Source organism: Canis lupus, chromosome 34 (assembly GCF_003254725.2).
Source record: "Canis lupus dingo isolate Sandy chromosome 34, ASM325472v2, whole genome shotgun sequence".
Taxonomy (NCBI): domain Eukaryota; kingdom Metazoa; phylum Chordata; class Mammalia; order Carnivora; family Canidae; genus Canis; species Canis lupus.
Window position 1 is genome coordinate 26,179,333 of NC_064276.1, and position 21,932 is coordinate 26,201,264.

General features: G+C 42.7%; 1 protein-coding gene across 2 annotated transcripts; it reads left to right on the forward strand.

Moving 5' to 3' along the window:
* The first annotated feature begins 10,675 nt into the window (after window positions 1-10,675).
* Window positions 10,676-19,633, forward strand: IL12A (interleukin 12A). Of its 2 annotated transcripts, XM_025425402.3 has the most exons (7): window positions 10,676-11,294; window positions 12,550-12,704; window positions 15,972-16,085; window positions 16,625-16,666; window positions 16,742-16,783; window positions 16,880-17,023; window positions 18,959-19,632. In XM_025425402.3, the coding sequence occupies exons 1-7, from the start codon at window positions 11,279-11,281 to the stop codon at window positions 19,112-19,114; spliced, it is 669 nt and encodes a 222-aa protein (XP_025281187.1). In that variant the 5' UTR covers window positions 10,676-11,278; the 3' UTR covers window positions 19,115-19,632. The 2 variants fall into 2 exon arrangements, with proteins under 2 accessions (XP_025281187.1, XP_025281186.1); XM_025425401.3 differs by lacking the exon at window positions 10,676-11,294 and having other exon boundaries at window positions 11,962-12,704; window positions 18,959-19,633.
* Window positions 19,634-21,932: the final 2,299 nt, after the last annotated feature.

Genomic DNA, 21,932 nt, shown 5'->3' on the forward strand with positions numbered 1-21,932 from the left:
ACCAAAATTCTTGGCTATTTACCATGTGGCACTACTTCTTTCATCTGGAACCTATCTCCAGAAGAAAGTGGTATGAGCTGTAGATGCAAGATATCTCATTCTCAAAGGATAATGTATGTTAACACAAGGGAATTAATGCAAGCATAAGACACTTTGCAGGAAGCAACCCATGTCCATCAATAGACAAATGGATAAAGACATGGTATACACACACACACACACACACAATGGATTTCTCAGCCATAAAAAAGAAATGAGATCTTGTCATTTGCAACAACATGTATCGACCTAGAGGATATTATGGTAAGTGAAATAAGTCAGACAAAAACAAAGACCATATGATTTCACTTACACATTGAAACTAAAAAACAAAACGAACAAACAAGAAGCAGAAACAGACCCATAAACACAGAGAACAAACGGATGGTTGCCAGAGGGAAGGAAGATTGGGGGATACGTAAAATGGATAAAGGGGAGAGGGAAATACAGGCTTTCAGTTATAGCATGAATAAGGCATGGGGATAAAAGGTATAGCATAGGAAGTATAGTCAATGGTACTATAATAGTGTTGTATGGTAACAGATGGTAGCTACACTTGTGGTGAACATAGTATAACATAGAGACTTGCTGAATCACTATATTATACACATGAAACTAATGTAACATTGTCAACTATACTTCAAAAAAATAAAATAAAATGTTAATAGCAGCTATTACATGTTAATAGCATGTAATAAATGTTAATGCTTTTTAAAAAGGCATTTTACAAAATTTTATAACATGCTCTATGTCTCGAAAACTTACAGAGGCTTGCTATTTTGTGATATTTCTATTAAAAAATAAAGTTGACCTTTCAGTATCTAAGTGAGAAAGAAAAGTTATAATTGAATGTCTACTGAGAATCATTTTGGTTTTAAGTAAAAGGTTAGGAGTCTGTCCCCATTTGGACTTTTGGGACCAGAGGGAAAAAAATCCGGGAATAGCATTACAGATTATGATTTAATGTTACCTTGAATAGATAGCAAAAGGGGTTCTACTGAAAAAGACTTTTGAATTATGTTTGTCCCTCAGGGTTCTGAATCTTTCATTTACTTCCCCCCTCCACACACACAAAAGAAATAATATGTAATCTAAAGCCTGGAAAAGCAAGGAAAATAATTGGCTAAAGATCCCTCTAAAGGGGATCCCTGGGTGGCTCAGCAGTTTGGCACCTGCCTTCGGCCCAGGGCGTGATCCTGAAGACCTGGGATTGAGTCCCACATCGGGCTCCCTGCATGGAGCCTGCTTCTCCCTCTGCCTGTGTCTCTGCCTCTCTTTCTCTCTGTGTCTCTCATGAATAAATAAATAAAATCTTTAAAAAAATCCCTCACTTAGGGTGAGTACTGAAACAGTGTGTGCATTTCATTGATTGAGCTGCTGAGAACTTTGCTTACTAATAGTTATGCAACTTTTCAAACTTATTAATAATAATAACTTCATATTTTATATTTAGAAGAAACAGTGGACTTGGCATTCTTCAATTTAACCTCATGGTTTTTATCCTTGAAACACATGGGATGTGCATAATATGACATGTTCTTACATTTTGCTGCTTTCATAGAGGAAATAATGTCCTAGAATGATCCATTTGACAGGTTCACAAAGGAGAAATGTCAGGATCTCACCTTCAGAATTATGACTATCCTTTCTCTTCAGCAGGAAGCTTGCCTGGTTCAAAAGACCTTGTTCATCAGAAATCTGGGGGCGGGGGTGCCTCCTTCTATAAATCCTAGAGTTTACAGTGCCTGAAAGACCAAATGAAGAGACCATCTCCTTTCAAATCCATTTGGTTAGTCATTAATAATAGAGAAAAGCAAGTGTTAGTTACTGATCCCTTTTGTTTACAAATTATTCTCTTGTTAAAGGGATAGAGAAAATATTACTAGTAGATGTGCATTTTGGAAGGAAGACTATCAATCAAGAGATCTCAAATGAGTGAGGCACTTCTCAGTCTTCCTGGATTAGAAGCTCTGGTGCATTCATTGTTCTATTCAAGAACCTAGCCTAAGGTCAGGTGCACAGGAGGTACGCAACAAATATTTGTTGAATGAATAAATAAACCTATTTTCTAAGAAGCTAAGAATCAGTACTGATTTTAAGTACCATAGCTTTCCTGGAAGGTAGTTCTCTAAGGCTAGACGAATAAGTTGAATGTGAGTTGAGCCTTAAGAGAAGGGAGGAAAGAGGAAGGAATTCCAGAGAGAAAGACAGGCATAAATAGGTAACGTAGAGCCAAACATACTGAGCAGATATCAAGGCAGGAGACAGTTATGGTTGAGGATGAGGTGAGAAAAAGAAGCAGGGGCTTTGTGTGGAAGGCCTGAGCCAGCCATCTGGGAGCTCTGACTCTCCTATGGGTCACAAGGAGTCACTGTGGTTTGCTCCACTGGAGGAGAAAGTCAGGAGTGGGCAGGAAGACCAGTTAGGAGGCAATTGCTCTCTGGTCCACATGTCCAGATGAGAGTCTAACTTAGGGTACTGGCGGGGGCAATGGAGAAAGGAATTATATGGGGAAACATAGTGAACCATCCCTGTAGGATCTGTGAGATAAACTTGCAACTCTTTTCGCTGGAATCACAGGAAGTGAATCAGTTAACTGTGGGCCGCTTTGACATAAAGTACGCTAGAATAAATTTTAAAGCAGAAAAAACTTTTCACTTATAAAACTGTTGTATTAGCTTTGCTTAACAGCTTTTTCAGAAATCCTCAAGTTCATTTAGTTTAAAAAATACACAAGAGTGGGGCAGCCCAGATGGCTCAGCGGTTTGGTGCCACCTTCAGCCCCGGGCGTGATCCTGGGGACCTGGGATCAAATCCCACTTTGGGCTCCCTGCATGGAGCCTGCTTCTCCCTCTGCCTGTGTCTCAGCCTCTCTGTGTCTCTCATCAATAAATAAATAAAATATTTTTTTAAAAATACACAAGAATATACAGAAACAAGGAAAAATTACCTCCAATCCCACTCCCACCTACTAAGATCACTGTTATTATTTTGGTGAATACCTTTCCACACATTCTTGTATGCACAAACACATACAAAGTATGATAGAATTTTATTAATTTGTTTCATATATGCTGTTCCAGAATCAATTTTCCTCACCCCTTAATATGTTGTAAATATTTTTCCAGGCTGACAAATATTGACCTACGTATCATAATGTCAGTTAGTCTCCCTATATCACAATGTTCTGTTACTGGATGTTTAGATTCTCTCTCTCTGTGTGATACCATAAACAATCCTGTCATTAACCTTATTATGCATATAATTTCCCATCTGTATGATTATCTCCATAATACAAATATAAGAAGTTGAATTGGCTAGGTCAAAAGTATATATAATTTAATGTTTTGATACATATTTCCAAACTGCTCTCCAGGAAAGCACATCCATTCATTTATTTACTCATTAACTATTTCTTGAACATCTACTCTGTACCAAGCATTATATTATATGCTGAAATACAACAGTGAATAACATGGACAAAGTTCCTGCCCTCAGGGACTGTACATTTTAATGCAGAACAACAGACAATAAACAAACAACTAACATAAACACTGTCAAGTAGTGATAACTGCTAGGAAAGCAAAATGAAACAGTAGAAGGCTGGAGAGTCAGAGTCAGCAACTAGGAAGAAGACACATGTGATCGGACCCGGGAGGATAACTGAGGGTAACAGTGGTACAGTGGAGAAGGAACAGAAAGTGCAAAAAAATCTGATGTGAGAACCTCCCTCACATGTTTCAAGGCCAGAAAGGCAGTGACTCTGGAGAGGCATGGGAAATGTGGGTGGATAGGTAGCCAGGTCAGACAGAGAATGTACACCAGGAGCAGTGTCCATGAGGGGCTTCGCAGTCATTCATAGAAGTGTTTGGATCCATTATGATATTTGCCAAAGGGATCTGAGATTCTAGTCTGAGAATACTAAAAAAGAAAGGAGAAAGATGGAACCTGGTCTACTTTTGTGTCTTGTCTCTTTTTGGTCTTCTATTTACTAGACATTGTTTAGTGGATCTCTGTATTCTTCTCTATCCTTTCTTCCATACCCCTGGGGTCCAGTGAGGATGGAATACAGGTAATACTACTTGGGAGATAATTTAAGCTTTCCTTAGGTTCATTTTACAAGTCTTCTTATGAGGTCTTACTATATACCTCCTAACTTTAAGCAGATGTGAAAGCTCCTTTTGCCAGCTTCTTGACTACACTGAGAAATTGTGTGCTCCCCTGACTGGAGACCTCTGTCATCTTTTTATTTTTTTAAGACTTACTTATTTGAGAAAAAGAGAGAGAGAGAGAGAGCAGGTGGAAAAGAGTCTTAAGCAGACTCCTCGCCCTGAGTCAGGGCTCAATATCATGATCCTGAGATCATGACCTGAACTGAAATCAAGAGTTGGACACTTAACCAACTGAGCCTCCCAGGCATCCCAAGACCTCTGTCATCTTAATTAAAATTCAGACAGCAACATGGGCTCATTACAGCTGATTTATATTAATTTTCCCCAAGCCATCTAACATAGAATCTTTAACACAGAAGGTGGTATAAATATAAATATTTGCTGGCTAAATAGAAGAATGTATTGACAACTCTTCTCTAAGAGTATCTTTACTTTGTAGGTGCTCTTCTATTACTTTGACTAGCATCAATTTCAGAGGACCCAATTCTGAGCCCTGCCTTTGGGTGCCTTCTTACAACTGCTGGGAAGATCCAAGGAATTTAAATGTAACAAAGGAGAGCACTGACAGTATTTGGGACACAGGTTTGAGTAAATCCAGGTCTTCACTCTGCACCAAAAAATCTGCCTAGGATCACGATTTATTCTACTGTGATACTTTAGAAGTCACACAGAAGAAAATAAGCTAAATAAGAGCAAAAGAAATATCCAAAAAATTAACTTCAGGAGAAAAGGTGACTTGCTGACAAGGGAAATTGTGATGTTGGTTAATTTACTGTTCTTTAAACAAAATTAATGATAACATTTCCTTCTGGTTATAAAAGTAATTCATACCATTGTAGAAAAATGTTTCACTACTGAAAAGCATAAGGTAGAAAATAAAAATTACCCAATAACCCATTATCCAGGGACAGTCACTGTTGAAATTTTGTTGAATTTCCTTCCATTTCAAACATAATTAATGATCTTACTCTACATACATAGTCTTACATCCTTCTTTCTCCCCTGACAACAAATTCTGAACATTTTCCCAATAGCATGTTTTTTAAAAGACTTATTTATTTGAGGGGAGGAGTAGAGGGAGAGAATCCAAGCCACCCAGGTGCCCCCTAATAATATGCTTTAATATTATTAGTAAAAGATACATAATATTCCAATTATGGCTTTGTCATAATTGATACACCTATTATGGACAATTGTTTTCAGCCTATAATATAAAACCTTATAGTATTGGAAAGAATACTCTTATATCTGATGGTCATCCAAATTTCTTATCAATGCCCTGAACTAGAGCCTCAGAAATGTAACTGTTTGGCCAAAATATATGATGTTTTAAAAGTCTTTTGCTAAGTATTTCAAAATTACTTTCCAGAAAAGTCATATTGATTTACACTCCCTTCCTACTACCCTCAACCATCCTTGTCACCCCATTATATACTAAGAGACTAGGAAAGATAGGCTGGGTTCAAATCCCAGCCCCACCCTCTTAGGAAAGTTATTCAATCTCACGAAAGCTCACTTTTCTCATCTATAAAGTGGGAATAGTAAAGGTATCCACCTCATAGGATGTTATAAAGTATAATGAAATGATAACATGAAATTGCCTACTGCAGACCTTGGCACCTAACCAGTTATCAATAAATGTTATCAACTTGTACCAGTAACCAGTAAAACCACTCTTTCCGAATCACTCCTAGCCAGTGTAAATATTTGGGTGCAAAAATCCCCTAACACAATCGGAAAAAGTACCAAGCTTCCCTGTTTAATAAGACTGTTTATAGCTGAAGTCACGCATTGTATTCACACACAAAGCCTCAGTATTCTGAAAATAGCAGCCTCTTTAGTTACCACCTGGAAACAAAGAGGATCTTCTGAAAGGTGTTTTCTGCCCTTTATACATTATTTCCACAACGGTATTTAATATTTTTCTTTTATTATTTCAAAGGAAACATATTTACTTAAGGGGCAAAGCTAAAAATTGGAAAATATTGCAGCTCAAACATTGCTGTGTAAATCAGCAGCAGCAGCAGGCCTCACAGTATATGATAATCTACTACATTTTGGTTGTAGCCTTTTGAAAGAAATCAATGTGGTTTTTGTTTTAATGTCCCTGAGCAACTTCACTAAGAATTTCATTCCAATTAATTTGAAAGATCTGCTGGAACTTTGTGTGGAATTCAATGAGTTGTCATTTGGCTGTCAACTTTTGAACTTTTGGTTCAGGTGATCTCAAGATAAATGAAATCATTTAAAGCCGTTTATCAGATGGAGGCCCCAAAACTGTTGTGTGAAATCAGTTTAGCTCTATTTAAATCCAAAATAGATCATTTTCAATTGTTTTACAAGAATACATTCACTTAATTTTTTATAAAGATATTTATTGGGTATGGGAACATTAGTATTCAGCTCTAGAGAGAAACAACTCAAAACTGTTCTGTGTTTCTTGTCTAAGAGGGTATTACCACCAGTGGAATAAATATACAATGTGTTCTAGGTTCTTTGAAGTTCCTTGACATTAGGTAAATTTGTGTCATTATTTAGGAGAGAAACCCTGGGATATTTCATGCTGTAAAAACAACAGAGGAAATGAAATTGTTGGATATCAGCAAAGGTTCAGGCTGCTATTATCACCTGGGGGTTCTTTGGAAATCTACTAAATAAAAAGCTTTGGTTTACTGCCAAAAGGTAGCATTTGGGAACAGAAAACTGATTCAACTCTTCCCTTTCTGAAGTATAAATAAGCCCAGTGTTTGCCTGTCCCACTTTCCTTCTCCCTACACTGAGATCAGTGTTATCAGACCCTATAAATTTCTCATGCAGTGGCTCATCAAATAAACAGAGGCATTTGATAACACACGGTTGGGTTTAGATGTCTTCCTGTCTGTTTTGGCCAGAAGAAATGGGTAATGCCCCCTGTGATATGGATTAGGGGAAAATTCTGACTTCAAGTTGCCCAGAACCTGATCCCACCTAGATTGCTTCCAACTCCCCACCACTACAAAGAATGACTTGCTGGACATCCTTGCCTATGTCCCTTTGTGAGCCTGTGTAAGGGTCTCTTTGGGATAGACACCCAAGGTAGAACACTGCGTCATCGGGTGTGCATATTTGTAACCTGGCACAGCCAGATGACAGAACATAGCTGCATCAGTCTACTCGCATTATATAAAGTATTCTGGAACCCAGCATTTCCCCCTAGCACTTGTCAGTATCCAATATTCTAATTTTTGCCAGTCTAATAGGTATAAAGCAATATCTCCTTTTATTTTTTTTGTGTGTGTTTTTCTGACTATAATATATCCGAGCATCTCGTTATGTTGGTTAGCCTTGGGGATTTCCTCTCTGTAAATCACCTGTTCATAAGCTTTGCTCATTTTCACTGGGGTTTCTGTCTTTTTCTTATTGACGTGCAGAAGGTCCACGTATACTCTCCTATTAGACATTGCAAAATATCTTCTCCCAATCAGCCAGCTGTCTATTAACTGTCCATGGTTAACAGGAATCCATACTACAGAAATTCTTAGTTGTTATGTAATCAAATTTATCAGTATTTTGCCTATGGCTTGGGGCTTTAATGTTTTTAAGAAGTCCTTCCCATCCTTGAGTGACAAAGACAGCCTCCTACATTTTCATCTAGTACTATAATTATTTTACTTTTCCTATTTAGTATTTAATCCACTTCTGAGTGGATTTACATGAGTATGCTGTTTTAGGTTGGAGTCCAGTTTTATATTTTATCATATAGTAAACATTTTCTACTAAACAACCCATGCTTTCCTCATTGACCTGGTTGCCATCTGAATGTTATACGAAATACTCATACGTACAAATCTGTCTCTAATCTCTCTATTTTGTTTCAGTGGTCTATGTGGCTGTTCTACTGCCAAATACTATTCTTATTACTGTTGTTTTGGACACTGTCTTTATAGCTAGGGCTACTCCTCCTGTTTATTACTCTTTTACAAGTTTAGTTTAGATATTCATGGGCTTTTACTCTTACGTATACATTTTAGAGGAGGCTTATTATTAACTTCCTCAGAAAATTATTTGTAATTTGCATTGGGATTGCATTGAGTATATGAATTAATTAGAATAGACTTGAGCTCTTTATATATTAACATCTTCCACCCAAGGGCATGGAATGTGTTTCCATTTAAATTAAATCACTCTAGGTTCTTGATTAGACTTTAAAACTTTTTTTCCAAAGACTATTCCATACTTACACTAACTCATGTAATAATCATAACAACCATTTAGTCTTTTATTATCATCATTTTCCAAATGAGAAAATTGAGCCCAGAGAAATAAGGGACTTGCCCAAGAACTCCCAGCAAGTAAGTAAAGTAAGTAACAGAGCCTATGTTCAAATATAGTCCATACTTTAACCACAGTACCACCTCTCAATTTACAGGCAGTTATTTTTTATTGTTTGGCTACTACTGTGAATAGCATCTTCTTTGTATTATCACTTATTTATTATCTGGGGTATTATTTTTATTATATTTTCTAATTGATTGTTGCAGCTGTAGAGAAATGGTCTGTTTTTTTAAAGTTTAATTCCAGTATAGTTAACATACAGTGAATGTTATATTAGCTTCAGATGTACAATACAGTGATTCAACAATTCCAAGTATCACCCAGTAGGTTTTTATTTTAATTCCAGAAATGTAGTTGATTTTTAAAGCTGATATTTGCATCCAGGGAAGTTGCTGATTCCTCTAGCTAGTTCTATGGTCTATTGTTTCCATTGCCTTTTTTTTTTTTTGTATATCACCTGTCAATAATGACCATTTTATCTTTTTCTTTCCAATTTTTAACTCTCTCATTTCTTTTTCTTGCCTTATAGCATTGGCCCAGACTTCCAGTAAATGGTAGCGCAATGCTGTTCCAGAAGGTTTTCATTTTATCTTGGCTATAACACATACAGCTATAACATATATGCAGCACATCAGAGAACCATTTTACAAAAGCATAGGTTAGAAATAGTGTCTCATGGTCAAGAATCCATTCTAAGCAGATAGGCCCTATGCTTATCTATGCCACAGAAATTACTTTTCTATAAGAGATAGCCCTTCCAGGGGAGACATAACTCAGTTGTGATAAACTTGACTTCATTCTGACTTTAAGTATATTTAATTCCATCCTAAAGCCCTATAGCAACAACACAGATCTGCACCTGCCACTTGCTTCATACAATCTGCTAAATGCAATTGTTTCTGACAACACATTGGTCTCCATCCCTACGGGGGAATTCACAGACCGTGGCATTGGAAGGAGGCTTAGAGATCAACTATTGCTCTCACTTTACACACATCTAAAAGTCCCTATAGTGGGTACCTCATTACCCTTGAGAAGATGACCCACTTTCTGGGGCTGATGCTAACAACTGAGAGAGCTTATATCAGAGACCAGGGGCTAACACAGCTTTCTCCTAATTGGCTTCATCACTCCATCTTCAACTGGCCCTGCTTAGTGATCATGGCAGCATCTCAAGGTTTCCATTGATTCATCTATCCTGACTTCAATGGGGCACAAAAGTGGGCACCAGTGGCTCCATTATGTAGTCCTGAGGCCTGGGTACAGTCAGACCCATCAGAAGCTCTGAGTAGGTGGCCAAACACACCCCTCCCTTTCACACATACCCAGGGTGACTAACACTTGTGGTAGAGATGAGTGAACTGAAAAGCCCCACAGAAACCTCAAACCCATTACATCCAAAATGGAACTTCTCACCGTCTCCTCCAAACTCACTCCTTCTTACAGTAACCCCGGTCCAGGCCCTGGAGCAATCTCCATTCAGCCATTCTCAGCACCTTCCTGTCCGACACACCTGAGGAGTTACCAAGCCTTGGCCACTCAGCACCCTGAGGGTCTCACCTGCCCACTCTTTCCTCCCCATTCTGACTGGGGCCATACCCTCCCAGCTGCTCTTCTCTACTCCTGACTCCTAGGATCTACCTCCATACTACTGCTGAAGGGAATCTTCCCATCATGCCTATCTAACCATGTCTCCTGCCTGAAACCTTAGAAGGCTCCCCACTACCCTCAAAACAGATGCTCCTTAGTGTGGCATCTACCACCCTCATAGCACAGCCTCACTGCTCTCTCCAACCTCACACCCTGATGGCAGGACCCCCAGAGCTCCACCTCCCTCTACCCTCCCTGCCCGTGCTTCTGATTCTTGTTCCATCACCTCAGAACCTGCATCCCATTTATTGGGAACAGTCTCGTGCCCCTAGGAGCATGCTGGGGAGCCATGCTCCTGGGAGCCTCACCCCCTTGTCCTGCTGAGGTGCTCTCTCTCTGGGCTTCTCCCAAGCCCCGTGCATCCATCCCGGTAAATGATAACGTCCCCTCCTGGACGCTGTACGGAACTGGATGCTCTATGACAGTAGTCATTGCATAGCCAGTCTGGTTTCACCCCTTTTCATATTTAAGATTGAATAAAATACATGGAGTCAGATTTAGTGTGGGAGTGCCCCCCGGGACCTGTTCGCCACTGGGTGTCCCTCGCCTAGCGCAATGCCCGCCTGGCACACCGCGGACCATGGGAATGAAGCAGTGATGAGTGGGTGGCTGCTGAACGGACGCACGAGCTGCCCTTGCCCTTTCAGGACCCGGTGGGAGTCAGGATCGCGGCCCATCCTGGATACACTCGGCGCTCCGTCGGCAGGGGGCGTCTGAGCCCCGGGGACCCCGGTGGCCCGCAAGGGGTCGGGCGTGCCCGGGGGACCCTGCGCCACCGACTCTGCGCGAATTTCGCTTTCGCTTCGGGCCAGCTGGAGGCGGCGGGGCCGTCCCCGGAACGGCTGCGGCCGAGCTCCCGCGGAGTTAATCCGAAAGCGCCGCAAACCCCGCGGGCCCAGCTCCACGTGTCACCGAGAAGCTGATGTAGAGAGAGACAGAGAGAGAAAGCAAGCCGGACACCGGAGTCCCGGGAAAGTCCTGGCGCGCCTCGGGCCAATTATAAAAATGTGACCCCCCGGGTCGGCCTCCCACCGCCGCCCTCCCCTGCCGCGTCCGCAGTCCGCGTCCAGCGCCCGCCGGGGTCCACGCAGCGCCCGCCCAGCATGTGCCCGCCGCGCGGTGAGTACGGCCCGCTGGAGGCTCGGCGGCGCCCGGGGCAGGACGCGGGGGGCTCGGCGGCGCCCGGGGCAGGACGCGGGGGGCTCGGCGGCGCCCGGGGCAGGACGCGGGGGGCTCGGCGGCGCCCGGGGGAGGACGCGGGGGCTCGGCGGCGCCCGGGGGAGGACGCGGAGGCTCGGCGGCGCCCGGGGCAGGACGCGGGGGGCTCGGCGGCGCCCGGGGCAGGACGCGGAGGCTCGGCGGCGCCCGGGGCAGGACGCGGGGGGCTCGGCGGCGCCCGGGGCAGGACGCGGGGGGCTCGGCGGCGCCCGGGGGAGGACGCGGGGGCTCGGCGGCGCCCGGGGCAGGACGCGGAGGCTCGGCGGCGCCCGGGGGAGGACGCGGGGGGCTCGGCGGCGCCCGGGGCAGGACGCGGGAGGCTCGGCGGCGCCCGGGGCAGGACGCGGGGGGCTCGGCGGCGCCCGGGGCAGGACGCGGGGGGCTCGGCGGCGCCCGGGGCAGGACGCGGGGGGCTCGGCGGCGCCCGGGGCAGGACGCGGGGGGCTCGGCGGCGCCCGGGGCAGGACGCGGGGGGCTCGGCGGCGCCCGGGGGAGGACGCGGGGGGCTCGGCGGCGCCCGGGGCAGGACGCGGGGGGCTCGGCGGCGCCCGGGGGAGGACGCGGGGGGCTCGGCGGCGCTCGCCCGGGGGAGGAGCACAGTCCGCCGCCTGGTGCGGAGCGGAAAGACAGGACGACTGCACCGTAGGACATGGTCTCCTCGTCGGGAGACCGCCTCGCGGGCTCTCCTCAGGCCCACTTCGCAGATTTGAAACTGAGGCCCCACGGGCCGCCTTTCTCTCTGGGTCCCTCAGTCCCACGGCTAAAGAGGGCACATCCCAGCCAGCTTCAGAGGGAGGCTTTGTCGGCCCCACTGTTTCCCAACCACGGGGCCACGAGCCTGGGCTAGTCCCTTCACTTCCTGGCCTCAGTTTCCCTGCTGGTGAATTAGTGGCTTTTTCGGGGTGAGCTCTGAATCCAGCACCCTTGTCTGAGCTCGTTAGGGGGCCCTCTCAGGGAGCTGGCTTCTGGCCCTACATTAAAGCCCCGCCTTCCAAGAACCTGATTCATTTCTCAGGTGTTGAAGACGATGGGGAACGGTGGAGGGAGCTTGGTGTCGGTTACGATGTGGACGGGTGGACATGACCAGAATGGATGGAAGGTAGAGGCAGGCCAAACCAAGCTGACAAGCTCAGCCTGCTCCTTGCTTCTTTTCCAGGCCTCCTCCTTGTGACCATCCTGGTCCTGCTAAGCCACCTGGACCACCTTACTTGGGCCAGGAGCCTCCCCACAGCCTCACCGAGCCCAGGAATATTCCAGTGCCTCAACCACTCCCAAAACCTGCTGAGAGCCGTCAGCAACACGCTTCAGAAGGTGAGTCTTTCAATATTCTTGTTCCCATTTTGCAGCCATCTAGGGAAGGAGTTTGTCTGAACCCTCCTGTCACCGGAAAGAATTGCAGAGAAACTTAGGGCGTTAATCAGGAGCTGTCAAGAGGGGGAGAGGGAACTTTACAGTGGGCCCAACTATTAGCTAGCAAGTCTCAATGAAATTGTGTCTCCAGAGAAACCAAGAGTGGTAATAAATTATAATGGCATTCATTGTGGCTATGTCTACACAGAGGAAAGTGGATGTTTACAGTGTTCCCTGTAGCCTGCCAACAGAGATGGAATTGTGTCAGGCCTACACTGTTCCTCTGACACACTTATCAATCCAGGAAACCGTTATTAGGTGCTGCCTCTGTGCTCTAGGGGCTACAACGATGAATTAGACTCGCCCCTCACACTGCTCATCAGCTTCTGATGTGCTGATGCAATTCTTTGAGCAACACATTTCAGGGGGCCTGTGACAGTGTGTCTCAAGCCTTCATTTTCTAGGGAGATTGTTGTCTAATATTATTTACAGTTTCATTCATTTTTTTAGGTTTCATATTTTAATGCAAAAACATTCTTTTTTTTTTTTTTTCTTTTAAAAGTGCTTCTGTACCTATAGCTCTTTTGGAACAGCAAAGACTGATGTTTTAAAAGCTGTCTTTTGCCTTCCTATTCTCTAGTGATTCTTTCCTGAATATTTTCTAGCTTGTTGTTTTATGAGTATCTTAAAATAAGCTCAATACCACAAGGCCTTCTTAAAAAATTCTTTTCACCTTCTAATCTTGCACAATGTGCTGCCAATTGCTCCTCATAGTTTAGTCAATCTTAATTAAAAAGGCAGCTCACCAAGTGAAAACTGCAGAGAAAAGTCCTTTGACTTCTGAAGAAGGTTTCAAAATGGATAAAATTTAGGAGCTGCAATTTAAATAGAGGCTTTAGGGGCACCTGGGTGGCTCACTGTTAGAGCACCTGCCTTTGGCTCAGGGCATGATCCCAGGGTCCTGGGATGGAGTCCCACATCAGGCTCCCCACAGGGAGCCTGCTTCACCTCCTGCCTGTGTCTCTGCCTCTCTCTGTGTCTCTCAAGAATAAATAAATAACATATTTTTTAAAATAATATAAAAATAGAGGCTTTATTGATGGAGCTAACTCTGGTCCTCAAGTACAGCACTAAAAGTCAAAAGATTGCAGCATGCAATTTGATATTTTTTTCTATCATTCCTTTATCAAATTTGCTAGAACAAATGAGCTGGCTACCTACAGAAAAAAGAGGTGGCAAATGCATGCAATTCACAACCCACAGATTTGTAGAGTTTGGCCTATACCTATTGTCTTTTATTTTGATTTTGGGTTTGATGCCATTGAAAAAGTAGACCTTTCATATAAGAATCCAAATTTCTGGCTTCTCTAGAAAAGATCAGAAGAACTACAGTGGAGGGCCCGTATTTCCAAATTTAACTCCTTACCACCTGCTCAGGATAGTGGCTGCCCACGTGTGTGTGAACACCTCCAGGAATAGTGTATAGTTTCTGCTATACACTATTCCTGTTGCTGCTGCTGTAACAAATTACCACAATGAAAGTGGCTTTAAACAACAACAATTTATTATCTTACAGCTCTGGAGTTCAGAAATCTGAAATAGGCTAGAATCCAGGTGTGAACAGAGTTGTGTCCCTTTTTGGGGACTCTAGGGGAGAATCCATTTTCTTGCCTCTTCCAGCTTCTGGGGGCAGCCCACATTCCTTGGTGTATGGCCCCCTTCCATCTTCAAAGCCAGTAATGGTCAACTCAGTCTTCTTCATGCTGCATTGCTCTGACGTTGACTCTCCTGCCTCCTTCCGTTTATAATGACTCAGCAATTACATTGGACCCACCCAGATAATCCAAGATAACCTCCCTATTTAAGGTCAGCTGATTAATGACCTTCATTTCATCAGCAACCCTAATTCCTCTTGGCCGGGGAACACATTCTCACGTTCCAGGGATCAGGAAGTGGATGGCAGGGTGGAGGCATGGGGCATTATGCTGCCTACCACAGACAGAGGTTTTACTACTTGTTTCCAAACATGTTCTGCATCTCAAGCCTTCATTATGGGTCTTGTGTTCCCTCTGCCTGAATTTCTCTCTCCTCTGCCTATCGAGCTTCTCCTCCTCTTAATGCAGATGTCCCATCTCTGGTGAGCCGTCATACCCCTCTCAGTACTTCTCACCCGCTGACATGACTCCTAGTCATTTAGGCACTTTCCTGTCTCTTTCCTGGAATCTGGGAAGGGAGCAGGAGATAATGGTCCTCTTCCTTAGTACAGTAAGTCCCCCCTTATCCAAGGGGGATACTTTCTGAGACCCCCAGTGGACTTCTGAAGCTGTAGCCAGTACTGAAGCCTATATTGTGTTTTAACAATATGTTTGAATGTGCTCTCTAAATATCTTACTGTATTCACCCTTCTTTATTTATGTGATGATGTGAAATGATAAAATGCCCATGTGATGAGATTAAGTGAATGACCCAGGCATTGTGACGTATAGCATTAGGCTACCATTAACCTTTTGACTATGCATTGGAAGGAGGATCATCTCCTTCCAGAGCACAGTTGCTGTCACATAACTGAAACCAGGGAAAGCGAAGCCACACATAAGAGGGACAACTACTCACACACCTTAGGCTTGATGAATGAATGGCATGAAGTGATTTCAATCTTCAGTCAAATTTACTGACTTTTTAGAGAAATTTCCTAAATATGTTCAACGATGCTTTCCAGCATGTTTAGAAGATGATACCTGTGTGTGTGGCTGTGTGTGTATGTATACCGCAAACTAAATCTCCACTCGTCTTTAGGGCTACATGTTTGTTATATCCATCAAGTTGTGACCTTAACAGTTCTGCCTTTAGAAGTTATACTTTAAAAGGATATTCATAAAACACTGGTGTTTTGGCAAAAGGAAAAAACTGTTTTCACCAGAAGCAAGTGTCACAGCGTGGCATAGATGCTGATTAGCATAGCCTGTTGAAATGATTTATAGTGTTTACATAATGGAAAAACATATCACCCAGAGAAACATGTCCTAAGCAAAGGGAAAGGAGGGAGAAAGAATGTAAATAACCTGTTTCCTTTTGTCTTATGAAGATCTCAAATTTCCTACGGGTCAAAGAGATAGATGTCAGGGGCAGCCAGCTCTCTCTTTGCTGGCACCCTGCAGTGCCAGCCTCATCTGAAGCCAGGTGCCTTATTAATATTATAAACTGAGTTATTCTTTATGTTTTTTACAGGCCAGACAAACTCTAGAATTATATTCCTGCACTTCCGAAGAGATTGATCATGAAGATATCACAAAGGATAAAACCAGCACAGTGGAGGCCTGCTTACCACTGGAATTAACCATGGTATACATGATTTTCTTCCTGGAGCATGTAATACAATTAAGCGCTATGCACCAAACCTCATCTTCTTCCAAAACTGTACATGTTTCTGGTCTCCATCATCATGAGATTTTAACAGGTCCCACTTCAGAAGTTAGATTTTAAAAAATATATATAAAACAAATATGTGGGGATCCCTGGGTGGCACAGTGGTTTGGCACCTGCCTTTGGCCCAGGGCGCGATCCTGGAGACCCGGGATCGAGTCCCACGTCGGGGTCCCGGTGCATGGAGCCTGCTTCTCCCTCTGCCTGTCTCTCTCTCTCTCTCTCTCTCTCTGTGACTATCATAAATAAAAAAAAAAAGAAAAAATGTCTTTTACAACAATGTGGATGTGCTTAATACTATTAACTGTATACTTAAGAGTAGTTAAAATGATAAATTTTATGGTATGTGCTTTTTTTTAACCATAATAAAAAAAAAAAGATACCTTTGGGAAAAGTCAGGAAAAGTGTATGTTAAGAATTGATACCGTTGATGTGATTTTTTTTTTTTTTGTCTCTAGAATGAGAGTTGCCTGGCTTCCAGAGAGATCTCTTTGATAACTGTAAGTCAGAAAATTAAAAGTTTCAGCCCATATGATGAATTCATATCACTGATGTCTCATTATTTTTTCTTCTAGAACGGGAGTTGCCTGGCCTCTGGAAAGGCCTCTTTTATGACGGTAAGACACAAAACTCTTTCTTTCCTCAAATGCAATGCGGGGGAAACATTTTTAGCCATCTCAATTGTTTCTTCCCTCTTTTGTCATATCACTTAGGTCCTGTGCCTTAGCAGCATCTATGAGGACTTGAAGATGTACCAGATGGAATTCAAGGCCATGAACGCAAAGCTTTTAATGGATCCCAAGAGGCAGATCTTTCTGGATCAAAACATGCTGACAGCTATCGATGAGCTGTTACAGGTAAGACCTTTGTACTACCAGTAAGAGCGCCTTCTTGATGCTGAGACAGGGTCCATGATGATATAAAATCACCCCTTCCTAGATTGGGAGAGGCCTGAAATCCCCTCCCTAGATCTTCTGCAGAGCCTCTTGACAATGGGCATTTGTGAGCAGGTCACGGTAAGAAAAGCAGACTCCATTCATCTTTCGTTGGACACCGAGGCTCCTTCCACAGAAATGACAAATACCCACCATTTGCTTCAACGTGGATGGAACTGGAGGGTATTATGCTGAGTGAAGTAAGTCAGTCGGAGAAGGACAAACATTATATGTTCTCATTCATTTGGGGAATATAAATAATAGTGAAAGGGAATATAAGGGAAGGGGGAAGAAATGTGTGGGAAATATCAGAAAGGGAGACAGAACATAAAGACTGCTAACTCTGGGAAACGAACTAGGGGTGGTGGAAGGGGAGGAGGGCGGGGGGTGGGAGTGAATGGGTGACGGGCACTGGGTGTTATTCTGTATGTTAGTAAATTGAACACCAATAAAAAAAAAAAAAAAAAAAAAAAAAAAAAAAAAAAAGAAAAGCAGACTCCCACTTGTTGATCATGTGGCACAGACCAGGCTCTCTGCAGATGTTTTCATACCTTTTCTTTTATGGTCCCACGACAACCACATGGGGTATATCCAAAGGTTAGACTTAGCCCCTTATCCCCGTGGCTTGTAAGTGGCTGAGCCAGGATTTAAACCCCCATCCAAGGGATTTCACTACTTATCTTCTCACTCACTTCCAAAGGCTCCAGGATGTGCAGTGAGGGACCAGCATGCATATCTGCAAATATTGTCAGAGAAAACAAGTGGGGCTGATGCCTGGGTATGACCCATTTTGAACTAAAATGTGTATGAAATAAGAGTGACCTATCATATCACCTAGGACATCCACAATGTCACCCATAGACAAGAATTTGCTTTGTAATTTTCTGATGCTGTAATTTTCAGCATGTGATGCTAATACAAAACATAGAAATATCCACTTGAGAAAGGGCAGGGTACATTCTGTGGTGACCAGGGCATGGGATAAAAATTAGTGTGGTATCAGGAATCACTGTTTGAAAAAGAACGTATTCCCCTTTCTTTCTTTCAAATTACCATTTGAAAGGCAACGAACTTCATGTAAATATCAAAGAATGTTCCCATCTAGAGAGGTTTCTTTTTGTTTTGTTTTGTTTTGTTTTTCCCATCTAGAGAGTTATTTCATTTTCAGGCCCAAGAGTTGGGTGATTTGAGCTTTGGAATCCATTCTACCAGGAATCAGAAAACCATGCCCAAACCATTCACCTCCTCTGGGACTTGTATTTTCCCTTGTAAAACTGGCATGATCTTACCTACCCTACCTTTCTCTTAGCCTTTTTGCAAGGAACAAGTAGAAGTATTGATCATTGTGCAAATGTAAGATCTTGCATCGTGTTATCAAATTAAAAGGTTAAAAGTGAGAGATGCATTGCCAGGTTTGTTCACCTGGCACACATGAGTGTCTGGGGCAAACAGGTCTGTTACTCAAGGAGTTCTGATCAGTAGCAATCCATCACCTCTCTGTTCTAAAAAGGACTTAGCTTCTTAGTCTGACATATAAAAATTAATTAGATATTGCAGCAGATGTCATCTTAACAGAATTGTTCCTTTCTAAAATGCAACTCCCACTGATGATTTTCTAAATAGCTTTAAGGGTCTTTTCAGAGCTCACTGAAGATACATGTGCTTGGATAATGAGTATTTCTTCTCTCAGGTCCTGCCTGGCCATCTGGCTGGGAGTGGATTTGGGTCGGGTTTAGGAGATGTAATGAGGGAGTGGGTTGCAGGCTCTGAGGCATGTATTGGCTTCACCCATTTTTACAGATAAATGTTTTAATTTTGGAATACCATATATGTCATCCTTAATATTTATCCTCATAGGCCCTGAATTTCAACAGTGTGACTGTGCCACAGAAATCCTCCCTTGAAGAGCCGGATTTTTATAAAACTAAAATCAAGCTCTGCATACTTCTTCATGCTTTCAGAATTCGTGCGGTGACCATCGATAGAATGATGAGTTATCTGAATTCTTCCTAAAAAGCTGAGGTCTCTCTCGACTTTAAAGTCATTCTTATAAAAATGTGAACCAAAAGAATTTTTCATAAGATAGGGGTTAAGAACCAGGGAGGGGGTGGCTTGACCTGGTCCTACTTAAGCTAGTACGATAATTCTCATGCTTGTTTACATTAGTTGCCACTCAAATTTTGAAAGATGTGACTGTTATATCCACACGATGCCTTTGACCAAGTATATTTCACATTTACTATGGATAAGTTAAGTGTTCGTGAGCAAATTGCTAAAGAGGAAAAATGTCCTCACCGAACATGTTTTTATTTTCCCTTTAATAGAAGAGCAAGACTTTATAAGCTATTTCTGTACCAAACTGTTTGTAGAAACAAACACTCAAGCATAATTTATTTAAAAATACTTATTTATATAATTTTGTGTTCATGAAAGCATGTGAATTAATTTATATTTATTTATGTTATATTTATTAAAGTATTTATTATCAAGTGGATTTGGGATATCTTATGTTCTAAAAATAAAATGATTGAGTAGAATAAGTCTCATACTTTTTTCTAATGTAGTTGAAATACATTGTGGGAAAACTGAAAACTCCAATGTGAACAAATTTCCCAGGGAAAGGATGCCCCAATATTCTTACCCACGTCCTATTTCCTCTAATCTCTTATTTTGAAAGGAGACTCGTCAGACTAGATATGCTTTAATACTAAGGCCATCGAGTGAGTTATGGTTTTTGAGAGGATGTTTTGTTCAACATCTGCATCCCAGAGTAAAATACCTAAAAATGTTTTCCCCCATTAACCACAGCTCCGTAACATACTGTGCATTAGACAAATACATAATAATATCCTCCGACTGGGGAAAACATCATTAAAAGGCCTTCTAGTTAAATTATTCTAATTTTTGTGACCCTTTGGGCCCTCAGGGGAAGCTGTTTCCAAATTACAATGAGAAAAACTCTCCATTTGTTTTAAATTATACAGAACTTCTGTCTGAACCACATGGATAATTGCCTCTCTTTGACTTAAGAGATGTGCTTTTAATGACCCAATATTAAATTCCATCTTTTTAATTCTCTAAACCACGTGAATTTTAAAAGATTCACCTGGCAGTTTACCATGTAATTTTAGTGCTCTGATAATCATATTCCTCCATCTGAAAAGGCCATAAGAGAGGAACTACTTAGGATGTCCTGCCCCCTTCCTCATGTTACCCCTCCCCACCACAGCCTGGCTGGAATCCCTAGGGTGTATGGCCACTCCAGGTCCCCTCATCTGTGTGGGCGACGGACTCCTTTGTTCAGATTCTCACCACTTGATACCCAGCTCGATAGAAATCATCAGAAACTAGATCCCAATACATATCCCCTTTTCCTTGAGCGATTCCTCCACAAACTTGAATGACCTGCAAGTGATCCACAAACAGGAGTTTCTCGCCATTGAGTGTTGGGTTTGGCCTTTCAGCAGCTTTGGGTTTTGTTTTTTTTTTTTAAGATTTTTTTTTTTTTATTCATGAGACACACAGAGAGAGAGGAAGAGACATAGGCAGAGGGAGAAGCAGGCTCCTCGCAGGGAGCCCAATGTGGGACTCAATCCCACATTGGGCTCCCTGCGAGGGATCCTGGGATCCTGGGATCACGCCCTAAGCCAAAGGCAGACGCTCAACTGCTGAGCCACCCAGGCATCCCCTTGAACCACCCAGGCATCCCAGCAGCTTTGATTATGAGAAAGCTCAATGGCTTGATGGGGCTGGGGCCATAGAGTTGCTGCCCCCCTTCACTTGGTATGATGACTCGTGTGTTGTCTGGCCAGTTGTCTGTGCCAGAAACAAGGAGAGACAAGCAGATCATCTATGGACAGGGTTTGTAGACAGGAACACAGATGTTACTTTGGTTCTAGAAATTACCATGACCTATGCTTCAAAAACATGACTGGCCCAAGAAACCTCTTCATAACTAATTCCATTATTACACGGGTGGTTTTTCTTTTTTCTTTTGATCCTGGGCCTACAATTTACAAGTTTTATAACATGACCAAGTTGTTTTAACCTCTCCTCTTCTAACTCTTCTAATAAGTGATGCTTCTAATAAGACGATGCTTGAACCTACCTCAAAGGATCAGAGTGAGGCTTTAATGCAACAGCTTGTGCAGATAATACGTACAGCATAAATGTGAACAGTATCGGAAAATTATTATTAGTCTTTGGGCTTGGTGACTGAGCCAAATTGGTTAAACCCTCCTTTGCTACTACTTTCTTATCTGTGAAAATCAGAAAACTGTAGCCCCTATCTCAGTGCTATTGTGAGGATTCAATGACACAGTACAGGGCTGGCATCTAATCAATGCTCAACGTCAAGTTTTTTAAAGTGTTAAGATTGTTTAAAGATCTCAACGATGCCCTGGCCCTGCACAGCCCTCAGCACGTCACAGGTCTGCACCAGGCATCTGGTGCAAGCGCCTGCCTTCATGAACGAAGGATGGGGAGCAAAGTAACTTAATAAGACCGAGGTCCTCCCCTACTAAAAGTATTCCCCAGTCTTAGCCTGTTAGAGATTCATTTGATTAACAAATCATGTTTTTATTTTTATTTTTTTAAAGATTTATTTATTTATTCATGAGAGATAGAGAGAGAAGCAGAAACATAGGCAGAGGGAGAAGCAGGCTCCCCAAAGGGAGTCTGATGCCTGCAGGACTCATCCAGGATCCCAGAATCATGCCCTGAGCCAAAGGCAGACGCTCAACCGCTGAGCCACTCAGGTGTTCCTGATTAACAAATCATTTTTAAAAGGAAATAAGCAGTGAAAGTGTTTCTCTCACCTGAGAATGACTGA